This window comes from Leptonychotes weddellii, chromosome 8, assembly GCF_054177405.1.
Source record: "Leptonychotes weddellii isolate Sample4059 chromosome 8, ASM5417740v2, whole genome shotgun sequence".
NCBI classification, from domain to species: domain Eukaryota; kingdom Metazoa; phylum Chordata; class Mammalia; order Carnivora; family Phocidae; genus Leptonychotes; species Leptonychotes weddellii.
Window position 1 is genome coordinate 50,633,185 of NC_138376.1, and position 12,667 is coordinate 50,645,851.

Here is a 12,667-nt window from a genome sequence, read left to right on the forward strand (position 1 = left end):
ACCTGGTAATGGGGTGACCACTTGTTAGTTAACTGGCTTTATCCAAAGGAAAAAAAAAATAAGCTTTTTCTATCTTCATGAAGGTAGTTTTGCAACTTAGAGCAAGTGTCTGCTGAAAGTTAACGCTCCTCCCCTCCCATAGAAACGGAGAGATCGAGGTCCTGTCTTCCTTGTTATCACCTCTGTCTCTCTCTCTCTCTGAAAAACATCCCTGGGTCTTCCCTGTAAGAGTCTATTTAGCTTTTTAAAAAGATTTACATACATTTCAAAGAGACAAAGAAAGAACTTAACAATTATTATTTTTCAAAAGTAAATGCCCTAAGAACAAAGGATGAAGGATGTGGGGCTGGGAGAGGGAGTCTCTCATTTTCAGCAGGGAGAATTAAGCCTCTTATTTTTAATCTGTATTTACCCTTACACGACACGTACTCATATACACCTACACAAAAACCGCAGAAAAAATACAGTAGTAGCAGAAAGCTTGGAACTGATGGAAATTTCATGCAGATTTTTGGAATGATAATGACGATGAACTCTCAGAATTCATATTTAATGATTGGAAACTAGGTAAGAAATAACATTTCTTCCCGGATTTTCCCCAAATTAAAAAATGTACAAGTACCCATGCTACACATTTCTAAGTGTAATAGTCAATTGTTCATGCCTTCAAATACATGTACCTATATGATGCATCCTCAGTGTCTGAATTTTAGCGGGGCACAGCCGAAATCTCCTGTAAACTTTACACACCGCACCTGCTATTTGCCCTGCCCAACGTGTCTCCCTCTTACTCCGATCCCCTTCCAGCTCTGACTGTATACTTCTGCTAATCAGACTGTCTCTTCCCCTCCTGCACCAGCCTTTGTAAAGACAAAACCACTACAATTCTAATCCACTTAATTTTTTCACGGCTTCAAGGGGTGATCGTGCTGAATGGCTAAAAGAAATGAACCTAACTTCAAGACGTTCTGCTCTACTGTGGTTATCTAATGCAGGCTGACTGTATAAGTATTATGGGTGACACAGAGTAACATTCATATGACCTTCTAAATGACCTTCACTTCCCACACACTATGCCTGAATCCGGTTGTCTTTAAGCAAGGACTCCTCGGTGTGCAGCGTGTGAGGTGGCGTGGTGTTGGGTTTGCTATGTATGTGTACCTGTGAAGCACCCGCACTAAAACTGTTGGCATGATCCTGAAATTACTGTGAGCATTATTATTCATTCAGGAGCTACTACAGTTGTAGAAGTAAATGTTTCTCCCAAGGTACAAAAGTTACTTTGCAGTGAACTTAATAGTTTGTAAATATCTTCATGATGGCAATAAAATTTTTTTTTCTTTCAGTGGCCATCATATAGATGCTAAGTAAAAAATGTGAGAAGTCCCCAATGTCAGTGTTTGTTCTATGTTATATTTAAGTGGGGAAAGGATCCCATCAAAAGTAAAGACGGGTAATTTCTAAGTATACAATCTGCTAGATATTTTTAGTTTCCTTAGATTTATGGAGGATTAATCACTGCATCATATCACTTTCAAAGTTCTTGCCCTGTGACACCTAGTATCATTCTCAACTAGTGTTTCAAAAATACAACTGCTGCCAATTGCAGAAATTTCTTCAAATAAATCAGAGCTCATCTGTGACCTCATTATGTAGTTTTTGTTATTCCAGTGATATATTCCATGATATAGACTTTTATTCCTTCTAATCTTTGCTTCTTTTTGTAGATTTATCCTGGCTCAATAGAGTTAATGCAGGTGATTGAAGATTTTATACACATTGTTGGAATGGGGATGATGGACTTTCAGAATTCATACTTAATGACTGGAAATGTAGGTAAGAAATAGGATTTTTTTCCCTAAATCTTACTGAAATTTAAAAAAAAATTGCAAGTATCTGCGCCATATATTTTAAGTATAATATCCATTGCTTATATCTCCGGGTATATGTAAGTAATGTATTATGGATACTTAGTGTCTGATTTTTAGATAGGCCGAATCACATGTACATTATACTCACTCACACACACACACACACACACACACACACACACACTTGCATGGATTCTTGGCGTCTTTATCTCGTCTATATTTGCACATGCACATGTCGAGGAGAATATGGACTGCTTTTTCCATTTGCCAAATGTTCATTGGTATCTGACCTAATGTTGAAAATATATAATATATATTCCTGTGTGTTTTTTTTAAAAGTGAGTCTTCGTAATCTTCCATACATTGTTCATGAGGATGCCAAGTTACTTTTTGTTGCTGCTAGGTGTCCCAGGGAGGAGCTGAATCAGCACGGGTTGTACAGGTTTCAGGATACCTGTCAGGGTCGTGGTGCCCTTGCTTTTCACAGCAGTTTTCCTGAGGGACTGCCAGGCACAGCGGATCTCTCCCGTCCCTCTGTAGTGGATTGTGTATTGCCAGAGCGCATCAATAGTAATTAATAACTGTCGCCAATGGGGAGGAATTACACAGAGGAGCGAAACCTGTGCATACGTTTACAGTGTCACTGAGCCAACAACACTAATGTTAACCAAATGGCAGATTACTCTTTGTAGTAAAAGACATGGCAAGAGCAGAGAAATAGTCTTTTAAATAGTATATGCATTGAGTTGATACAGGTTTACAGTTTTTCATTTCTTTAAAAGTTTCCTCTCATAATCTTGCTGTGATTAAGATTTTCTGTCATTTGTCATGCTTTAGTAGTCTTCATCTGAAGACCACTGAACTATAGATGATAATGTGTTTAAATAAACATAGGTTGCCTCAGATTCTTATTCACGGCATGTTTAAGCTTTAGTTTCTGGATCAGGAAGATACCTAACTTGGTGGAGTGATTAACTAGGGGAGTTCAACTAGTACAGACCACAGAAACATATAATATATAATATAATATTATATATATATGTATATACATATATATGTATGTGTGTATGATTAAGGCTTTTGCTGGTTCAGTTTACACTTGGTGTCTTCTGAAGATATTTTAGTCCTATAGGGACTCATGTGATCCTAAGATATCTTCCATCAGCATGACCTCAGATTGTAATGGATAATAACTAATTGCTGGTAATGTTCTTTAGTTGGGGAAGACCTATGCAATGCAGTCCTTAAATGGGGACATTTCCATGCCAATATACCATCTTCATGCAGCATAAGTCCTTTCAGTTAGATTTATGTTTTAATCCACGTTCTGAGTCAATTTGAGGGCCCAGACTTTCCCTCTGAGTGGGTGTTTAGCAGTTTGTGCTGGTTCAGGAATGGAGTGAACTGTCCCTTGCTCTAAGCATTGAGTGATGAGAAGAAATGGGGACCAAAAATAGTATCTTTGTTGAAGAATAAATTCAGAAATCAGAGAAAATCCAAATTAAATGTGCATTCCAGAAGTGGCTAGGCAAAGAGAGGAAAGATAAACTCTGTAGGAAAAGCGATAGTATATTGGGCTATGAGTTATCTGGCACAGGGAAGGAAAAACCTAGAGAGATTCTGGGGATGCTGGTCATTGAAGCTGGAACCACTCTCTGAAGGGCTTTATGACTTCTGTGGTGAGGAGGACCCACGAAGGCTGTTGTGCCAGATGAATCCATTCACAAAGTAGTTTCCAAGAAAAACTAAGGGGGAAACACACAGAGGTATTGTTTCTTTAATTCTTTTTTGTAAATGTTAACATCTAATTCTAAAAGTCATTGCTAAGTAAAAGTATCAGATTGAGGGGCACCAGAGTGGTGCAGTCGGTTGAGCATCCAACTCCTGGTTTCTGCTCAGGTCGTGATCTCAGGATCATGAGATTGAGCCCCACATCTGGCTCCATGTTTAGTGCGGAGTCTGCTTAGGCCTCTCTCTACCTCTCCCTCTGCCCCTCTCCCCTCCCCTGCACGCACTCTCTCAAATAAATAAATAATAAAAAAATTCTTAAAAAAAGAAAAAAAGATTGATACATGGCATTTGCTTAGTTTGGAAAAAACTGTAACAAAAGGAATGCCAATCTCAGAGTCTAGTAAGCTTAAATTTAGACTTAAGTACACGGTTTGAATAACAGTATACGAAATCCTCTATAGTCTAGTATAATTTACTATGACAATTCCATAAATTATGAACATTTATTACTCTTTACCTTTCTTTTGACTTGCCAAAATTATGTATTTGAAACCTTTGTGTATTTTTTGCATTAAGATTCTGTTTTCAAGGTTAGCCTACTTCCTTTATCATCTCTAAACTTTAAGAAGTATATTAAATATAGTAACTCAAAGCAATTTAGTACTGCAGATAAAGCCAATATTGTCCTATACTGTCTTCAGTCTTGTGTAAGGACAGTGTGATTTGATCACTTCTGATCACTTACGTATAACTAATTGTGGTTTTTAAAAAGGTTATATTCTGTGAATAAATATCCAAACATTATTATACAGCCTAAAAGAGATCTTTTTTATTGTTGATTTCCTTCCAATACTAGCCCAGAGACTGACTTACTATAGTTTAATGACTAGAAGAAGGTTATTCTCAATAATATTTTGGACTTTTCCAAAGTGTATCCATATATTAGTTAGGTTCTCCAGAGAAACAGAACCAATAAGATATAAATAGATATATAGGAAATATTTATTTTGGGGATATTGGCTCATGCAATTATGGAGGCTGAGAAGACCCACCATCTGCTGTCTGCAAGCTGGAGGCCAGGAAAGCTGATAATGTAGTTCCAGTCCAAACCTGAGGGTCTTAGAAACAGGAGCACCAATGTGTGAGGGCAGGAGATGGATGCCCCAGCTCAAGGAGAGAGCAAATCCACCCTTTGCCTTTGTGTTCTATTCAGCTCTCAGGAGATGCCTGCCTGCATCAGTAAGGGAGATCTTCTTTACTCGGTCTACTGATTCAAATATTGATCTCCAGTAATATCCTCATAGACACACCCTGAAATAATGTTTTACCAATTATATTCATATTCTTCATGTTATACAATTTGATGTTAATGTATGTAAAACATCCATTATACTGTTTTGTCTGATATTTCCAAAGCTTTTGGACAAGGACACACACAGAGGATAATTTACAGTAGCAAATTGTGAAATGTGTGAGTTGTCACTCATTTGTCTTACATCCTGAATACAAATATTAATTACTCAACATTAAGCTCATTATACTGAGCATAAACACACAGACACACACGCTCATGTGTGCATACATTTAAACACACATGTACACACAGCTTATGAATAATAAATAGACTAGGTAACTAAGAAAGGTTGCTTATTCTTTATAGCCATTTTCTTCAGGGTGTGTTGGATTAAAACTACTTAAAGAACCACAAGATATCATCATGTATGTCTCTTAAAGAGATTAATTTTTTTTTCATAAAACCTACATGCATTGCCACCTCACTTTTCTGGGGTATAGATAAGCTCCTGAAGAAAGACAGAGTTGAATAGCCAAAAATAAATATCATTAAGACCATGGAGTGTAATAAGAGAGTCTCAGAACCTTGCTGATAGTCTATTTTATTTCAACTTTAAATATAATTTCAGCATTTCTGTTTTCTGGTTCCTGGTTTAGAGAGAATGAGTTGGAAGCAGAGATAGTGCTGTTAGAAACACATATAGAGCAAATATAATAGTTGAAATGTTGAAACAATAAAAAGCTATACTGAAAGAATATAGCAGAGTATGGAACCCCTACTGTAGAAACAACCAACTCATGCCTCACCTTTAAGAACATGAGTTCTAACTCTTAGGATCATAATTTATATCTAAAACCATGGCCTCTATTCATCAAGGTAAAAGTACCTATAATCTGATTAAGATGGCAAGAAAATGAGTGACATATCTTAGAAAGATTTTCTTCAGAATTAGTTGAAATGAAAAGTTTTGAAGTTTCTTTTTTCTGAAAAATGTCCCTACCTTCATCAGCTTGTAATAAATGAAATGCTATTATATGCTAAAAAGCTGTGAATGTTTTGGTATAAATGTGTGTATGTTCATTTTTGGAGGGCGCAGGTCCATAGCTTTGATCAGTTTCTCAAAAGACTTATGGTCTTAAAAAAGTTAACACAAAGCTTGAGAAAAATATTCTATGAACAAAGACATTAAACAAGCCAATGCATTTATAAAATAATTGGGCATAAATAGAATACTTATTTTTCATATTCACATGTGAATATGACATTCAAAATAGACATGATAATTATAATAAATGAAAATGAGCACTTACAAAAGACTAAACACTAAGTAGCTTATATAATTACGGAATAAATGAATGAACATGAAAAATTGATATGGTATAGAGAGATTCCAATTTGCAATATGTCTCAGTTTATTGCAAAATTGTATTCTAAATGTTCTTAATATGCTGTATAGGTAAGTGGTTTTTGTTTTAGTAAAAGATGTGAATTAGTCAATGTATTTTTTAAAATATTATTGTTATCAATTAGTTCAAGGGGGACTATATCTTAATATTATTTAATATGAGTTAAAGTTGTTTTTCTTCAACAAAAATATTCCCTGAAGAGTTGTTTAAACTTATTTTCTGTTCTTTCTCTGTAAACATTTTATCTTCAATCCCTTGCAGCCCAGTGTTTCCCTCATCACTTCCCTGAAACTCCTCTTGGAAAAGCTTTCTGGAAACTCCCGATTGCCAAATTAAATCTCCTCCCATATTTTAGCCTTCAGGTCCCCTGTGTTTTGCTAACCACTATCTTTCTTAAAACTCTTCATTCTTTTGCCATTTTTATGTTTATTACAGTATAAACTAGAATCAAAGAATAACAATTAGACTTATGATTCAGAAATGATAAGATTTTTTAGAGGCAGTAACGTAAAGCAAAGAAGGTGAAGCACTGAAAGGGGAAAAAAGTACATTATCTGAGGCCCAGCGGTTTGCCGTTCCAAAGGCAGACTGGAATGTAGGAGATCTTCCATGCTCTCATGGTCTTGCCATGAGGTATGGGCATTGATTTCCATTGTTCTAAAGATTTGTCTATCCCTTCAGCAAAGTGTTTGATAGTTTTTATTATGCTTTTAGTCACCAATTTTCCACAGTAACTTCAAGTAGCATTTATATTTATTTGTTGATAAGAATAGACTGTTCTTTAGAAGTTAATTGTTTTAGTTTTGGATGTAGAACTTGAATTGTATTCATCAAACTGAATTCAGGGAAGATAGTGATGTGTTACATGTTGCTAGCTCACTGACTCTGTTCAATTAAAATCAAAAGAAAATTATATCTTACTATAAGCAAATCCTTTCCTGTTATTCAAGTCATTAAGATAAATGACTAATCTTCTGGCTTACAAGGGGATTGCAGCCTCATTGAGGACAAAAGAATTACATTAATAAATAAAGTACACTTTGGTATGTGTCACATAAACCAAATGCACAGAGATTCCTTACAAGAGATGTTGTTCTGTGTTAAGGATCCAGAAAACTTCTCAAAGAAGAAAGCATTTAGTTTAGATTTTGAAGGAAGACTGGATTGTTGACAGTTCAACATGAGGAGAATGAGTGGCAAGGAGATGCTTATATTCCAGAACATTAGGGAAAAAAAATTCCAGTCTATTAGCAGAAACAGTATAGAGTTGTCAAAGTTGAGATTGCACTTAGTGGAGAAGTGGTTTATTTTTTTTTTTAAGATTTTATTTATTTATTTGCGAGAGAGACAATGAGAGACAGAGAGTATGAGAGGGAGGAGGGTCAGAGGGAGAAGCAGACTCCCTGCCGAGCAGGGAGCCCGATGCGGGACTCGATCCCGGGACTCCAGGATCATGACCTGAGCCGAAGGCAGTCGCCTAACCAACTGAGCCACCCAGGCGTCCCGAGAAGTGGTTTATTTTGATAAAAACACATATGTACAGAAGTAAAGAAGTAAAGAAAAATTAAATAAAATTGGAGAAGCATGCTGAGACATGGTATAGGATGGTTCTGAATTCTGAAGACAACAGGGAGGTACGAAAGCTTGACCTGGTGAGAGCTGTGCTTGGTAAGAGATCATGTTAGAGCAGAAATAGAATTTTCTTTTTGAGAAAGGCTTTAAACATGGAAACTGGAAGGCCTTTTACAATTCATGAAGGAGATAAGGAAGACTTGAGTTAGTAGTAGAAAGAATAGAAACCAAATCATGGTTATGAATTTGAGGTCTGAGGCAGAAATGATAATATTTCATAACTTAAGGTGTCAGAAAGAAAGGAGTAATTGCGATTATATTTATTCAACAAACATTTGAGAGTGTCTTTCACATATTAATGTTTAGATATAAGTGTAACCCTCAAGTGAAAAAATGAAACGTGGTCTGGGGCTTTAGTAGAGAAGTCAAATTTATCATATATATGTGACAATCAACTGAATAATTAAGTGATCGTTGAAGCCATAAAAGATTTTTTTTCAACTATCAGGACAGTAATAAGAAAGAAAAGATGTAAGGTGATGCCCTTATTAAAAACAAAAAATTGTAAATACATGTGGTGATGGATGTTAACTAGATTTATTGTAGTGGTCATTTCACAGTATATAAATACCAAATAATTATGTTATGTACCTGAAATTAATATAATGTTTTGTGTCAATTAAATATCAATTAAAGTTTCTGTATGTATGGCTATGAAGAGATCTCTAGGTACAGTAATAAACCAGATTAAGAAATATACTTTATATTCAAATAAAATTTAGATGTTATTCTAGATGAAGGTTTATATAAGTTATAGAATAAAAATCCATGTTGAGGGGAAAAAAAACCATAAAGACATGGCAGGTGTCAGAGTAAGAATAGTCAGAGGTAGTAGGCATAAAGAATCCCAAAACAGGGGCGCCTGGGTGGCTCAGTTGGTTAAGCGACTGCCTTCGGCTCGGGTCATGATCCTGGAGTCCCAGGATCGAGTCCCGCATCGGGCTCCCCGCTCAGCGAGGGGTCTGCTTCTCTCTCTGACCCTCTTCCCTCTTGTGCTGTCTCTCATTCTCTCTCTCAAATAAATAAATAAATAAATAATTTTAAAAAAGAAGAAAAAAAAAAGAATCCCAAAACAGGGCAGAATAAGATCAGTGACATGTAATTACTAGGGGAGAAAGAATATTTCAAAATGAATACTCTAGCTAATATCACTTGCTAATAAAGATCAGAGTTGCTAAGAATTAAGAAAAATCTTAGGTGATTGCTGATGATGTAACTTAAAAGTTCTCCAGGAAAAGTGCAGACACGATGAACAGGATCTAAACTTCTGAACTCTTTAGCTGCTTTCTATGGATTACACCCTTGGCATTTTGATACAATTATCTCCAAGGATTTAGTTGCGGAGATGAATGTTGATATACCCACTAACTACTGTCTCACGACTGTTCCTTAGGAAGTATTCAAAGTTGACAATATCAGATAAAAAGGGAATATTTTTTAGACTAATAATATCTCAAAATACAGAATGTTATAATTATAAGCTGTAAGGAATTTCAAAAGTTGTCTCTATGTATAAGCCCTAAGAGATATGATTCTGGAAAATATAGTTTCAGTTCTTCCCCAGTAATCCAATAAGGCTAGTGTCTTGGAAACATTAAAGTTAAGACATTTTTCTTTGCCAAGCTAAATATCACTGTCTATTCTTGGTTTAGAAATACAAAATATCGGGCTTTTCAGAATGAACATTCATACTTGATATTTTCTGAAATTGAATCCAAATTCAATCTGAAGAATGGCATAATACAATTCTGACGTCTCTTTTCTCTCCACAATGCTGTCTCATCAACATCACATCTATGTTATTTCTTATACTCACTGGTAAATGTAATCATTTCTTTGGTAGAATATCTTGTTCTTCAATTGAGAAACCAACCTTCAATCTGATGATATAATTATAAAATAAAGTGGCTTCTCTTTTCTAGGCTTATTTTCCTTTCCGTCACTGCTTAGTTTTGTGGTTCATACATCTCCATCACTTGTTTAACTTTCTTTCTTTAAAAATCAAACACTTGTAGTCAGATGACATCAAGCCTGAGGAATACACAATTTACTGTCTTTTTTTGTTTATCTGTAGCACCTGACATTTGTTCAGTCTGCTAGACTTGAGTCTGAAAGTGTCAGATTCTACCTCCTCTTTCTGGCTCTCTACTGCTGTTTCTTGCTAGACACGTGAAACAAGTGGTGTGTCTTTATGTAGATCACAGAGGAAAACTAAAAATACCTGTTTTTTTTTTTATTTTTTTTCTTTTCTCTTTTTTTTTAAATGGTTGAGAAAGTAAATAGTTCAAGCATAGTTTTAAACTATGATTTGGAATGGTAGGCAGCACTATGAATTCTTTGAGATAATATTCTTTGAGATAATATTGTGAGATAATTTCTATTAAATTTCCTATGATTTTCTTATTCCAGAGCACTGGAAGGGGGAGGTTACTGACAAAGGCTATATCCAACCCCTCTAGTGGCAAGCAAGACATACTACTCAGGGGCTCTCTTCCACCCAGCTGAGAACTCTATTTTAGGTGCTACCTAGTGTCATTATAATAGATTGATAATGGTCTATGGATTTATTCAGCTTTAAGAGGCCTTACACATTTATTCAATAAATATGTGCCATGTTCCGTTCTACATTCTGAGAATTTCTCAGGGAACAAATAAGACAACATTCTTGCTCTTGTGGAACTCATGTTTTATAGCAGAGACAGATGTCAAACAAGTATCATCTAACATGTCCAGTGGTTATAAGTGATACGAAAAGAAATAAAGCAATCCATCATGGCAAGGGGATAGAGCATGAAGATGAAAGAGTCATTTTAAGCTGGACAGCCATGGAAGACCTCTAATCAAAGTAGTAATATTTCAAGTCAAACAGAGAAAGACATGTATCATATGACCTCACTGATATGAGGAATTCTTAATCTCAGGAAACAAACTGAGGAGTGCTGGAGTGGTGGGGGGTGGGAGGGATGGGGTGGCTGGGTGATAGACACTGGGGAGGTTATGTGCTCTGGTGAGCGCTGTGAATTGTGCAAGACTGTTGATTCTCAGATCTGTACCTCTGAAACAAATAATGCAATATATGTTAAGGAAAAAAAAAGTAGTAATATTTCTTTTTTTCTTTTTTTAAGACTTTATTCATTTGAGAAAGAGAGAGCGCAAGCAGGGGGAGAGACAGAGGGAGAAGGAGAAGCAGACTCTCTGCTGAGTAGGGAGCCCAAAGTGGGGCTTGATCCCAGGACCCTGAGATCATAACCTGAGCCAAAAAAGGCAGATGCTTAACCAGGTGCCCCATAAAGTAGTGGTATTTCAGTATAGACCTGAATGCCTTGAGAGCATAAGGCACAGTGATATGTGGGGACAGAACATTTCAAACAGAAGGAACAGTAAGTATAAGGGTCTTGAGGCATCCGTGTGCCTGATAGAGTAGAGGCTAAAGGAGGTGGTGGTGAAGTGACTGAGGGTGGTTCTAGGGGACATGGGGGGAGAAATGAAATCAGAAAGGGAGTGGGGAGCCAGCCTGTGGAAGGCGTATGACTATAGGTCTGAATGAGATGCAAAACCATTGAAAGGTGTGGGCAGAAACATGACCTAATCTGATTTATGTCCTAAAAGAACCATTCTGAGTGTGGAGTGGAAACTAACAGGCCATAGTGGGGGTAGGACTGGCTATAAAGACACTGGTTGGGTATTTATTGCATTGGTCCAGAGGAGAAAGTTCATTGGTTTAGACCAGATGCCAGTGGAAAGAGTGAGAAGAGGTTAGATGCTGGAGACATTTTAAAGCTTGATCTTACAGAGTTTACTAATGGTTAGAAACAGGATGTGAAAAGAAGAGAGGGCTCAAGAAAATGTCTCCAGTACATTTCCAAGAACTCAACTACAAAAATAAGACAGATTTATGTCTAAATCTGTATCCTAAAAAGAAAAGTCAAAAACTTACTTTGGCAAACGTTTAAATGTCTCTAAAGTTTAGGATCCAAAGCAAGCTTATCTTAGTTTATTTAATTTTCTTTTCTTATTCTTTTTAAAATTTTTATTAAGGTGTAATGGACATATAACATTGTATTAGTTTTAGGTATACAACATAATGATTTGATATTTGTATATATTGGGAATGGTAACATAGTAAGTTTAGTTAACATTCATTACCACACTTAGTTACAATTATTTTTCTTACAATGAGAACTTTTAAGATCTTCTCCGTTATGATGCACCTGGGTGGCTCAGTCAGTTGAGAGTCTGACTCTTAAATTCGGCTCAGGTCATGATCTCAGGGTCGTGGGATGGAGCCCTGCATTGGGCTCTGTGCTGAATGTGGAGACTGCTTGAGATTCTCTCTCTCTCTTCCTCTGTCTCTCCCATTCCTCTCCCCCACTAGCAATCTCTCTCTCTCATAAATAAATAAATAAATAAATAAATAAATAAATAAATAAATAAATAAATATTTTTTAAAAAAGATCTACTCTCTTAGCAACTTCTTTTTTTAAAGATTTTTTTGTAATTTATTTGAGAGATAGCAAGAGAGAGACACAGAGCAAGAGGGAGGAGCAGAGGGAGAGAGAGAAGCAGACTCCCCACTGAGCAGAGAGCCCAACGTGGAGCTTGATCCTAGGACCCTGGGATCATGACTTGAGCTGAAGGCGGGCGCTTAACTGACTGAACCACCCAGGTGCCCCTCTTAGCAACTTTTAAATGTATAATACAGTATTGTTAACTATGGTCACCATGCTGTTTAT

General features: G+C 36.3%; 1 protein-coding gene across 5 annotated transcripts in view; it reads left to right on the top strand.

The window, feature by feature from the left end:
• ADGRB3 (adhesion G protein-coupled receptor B3) overlaps window positions 1–12,667 on the top strand; it is a 700,248-nt gene that overhangs the window by 353,597 nt on the left and 333,984 nt on the right. For all 5 annotated transcript variants that reach the window (XM_081828473.1, XM_081828476.1, XM_081828477.1 and 2 more), the window contains one exon: window positions 1,728–1,836. In XM_081828473.1, the coding sequence (XP_081684599.1) occupies window positions 1,728–1,836 (109 nt within the window). The remainder of the gene's footprint in view (window positions 1–1,727; window positions 1,837–12,667) is intronic.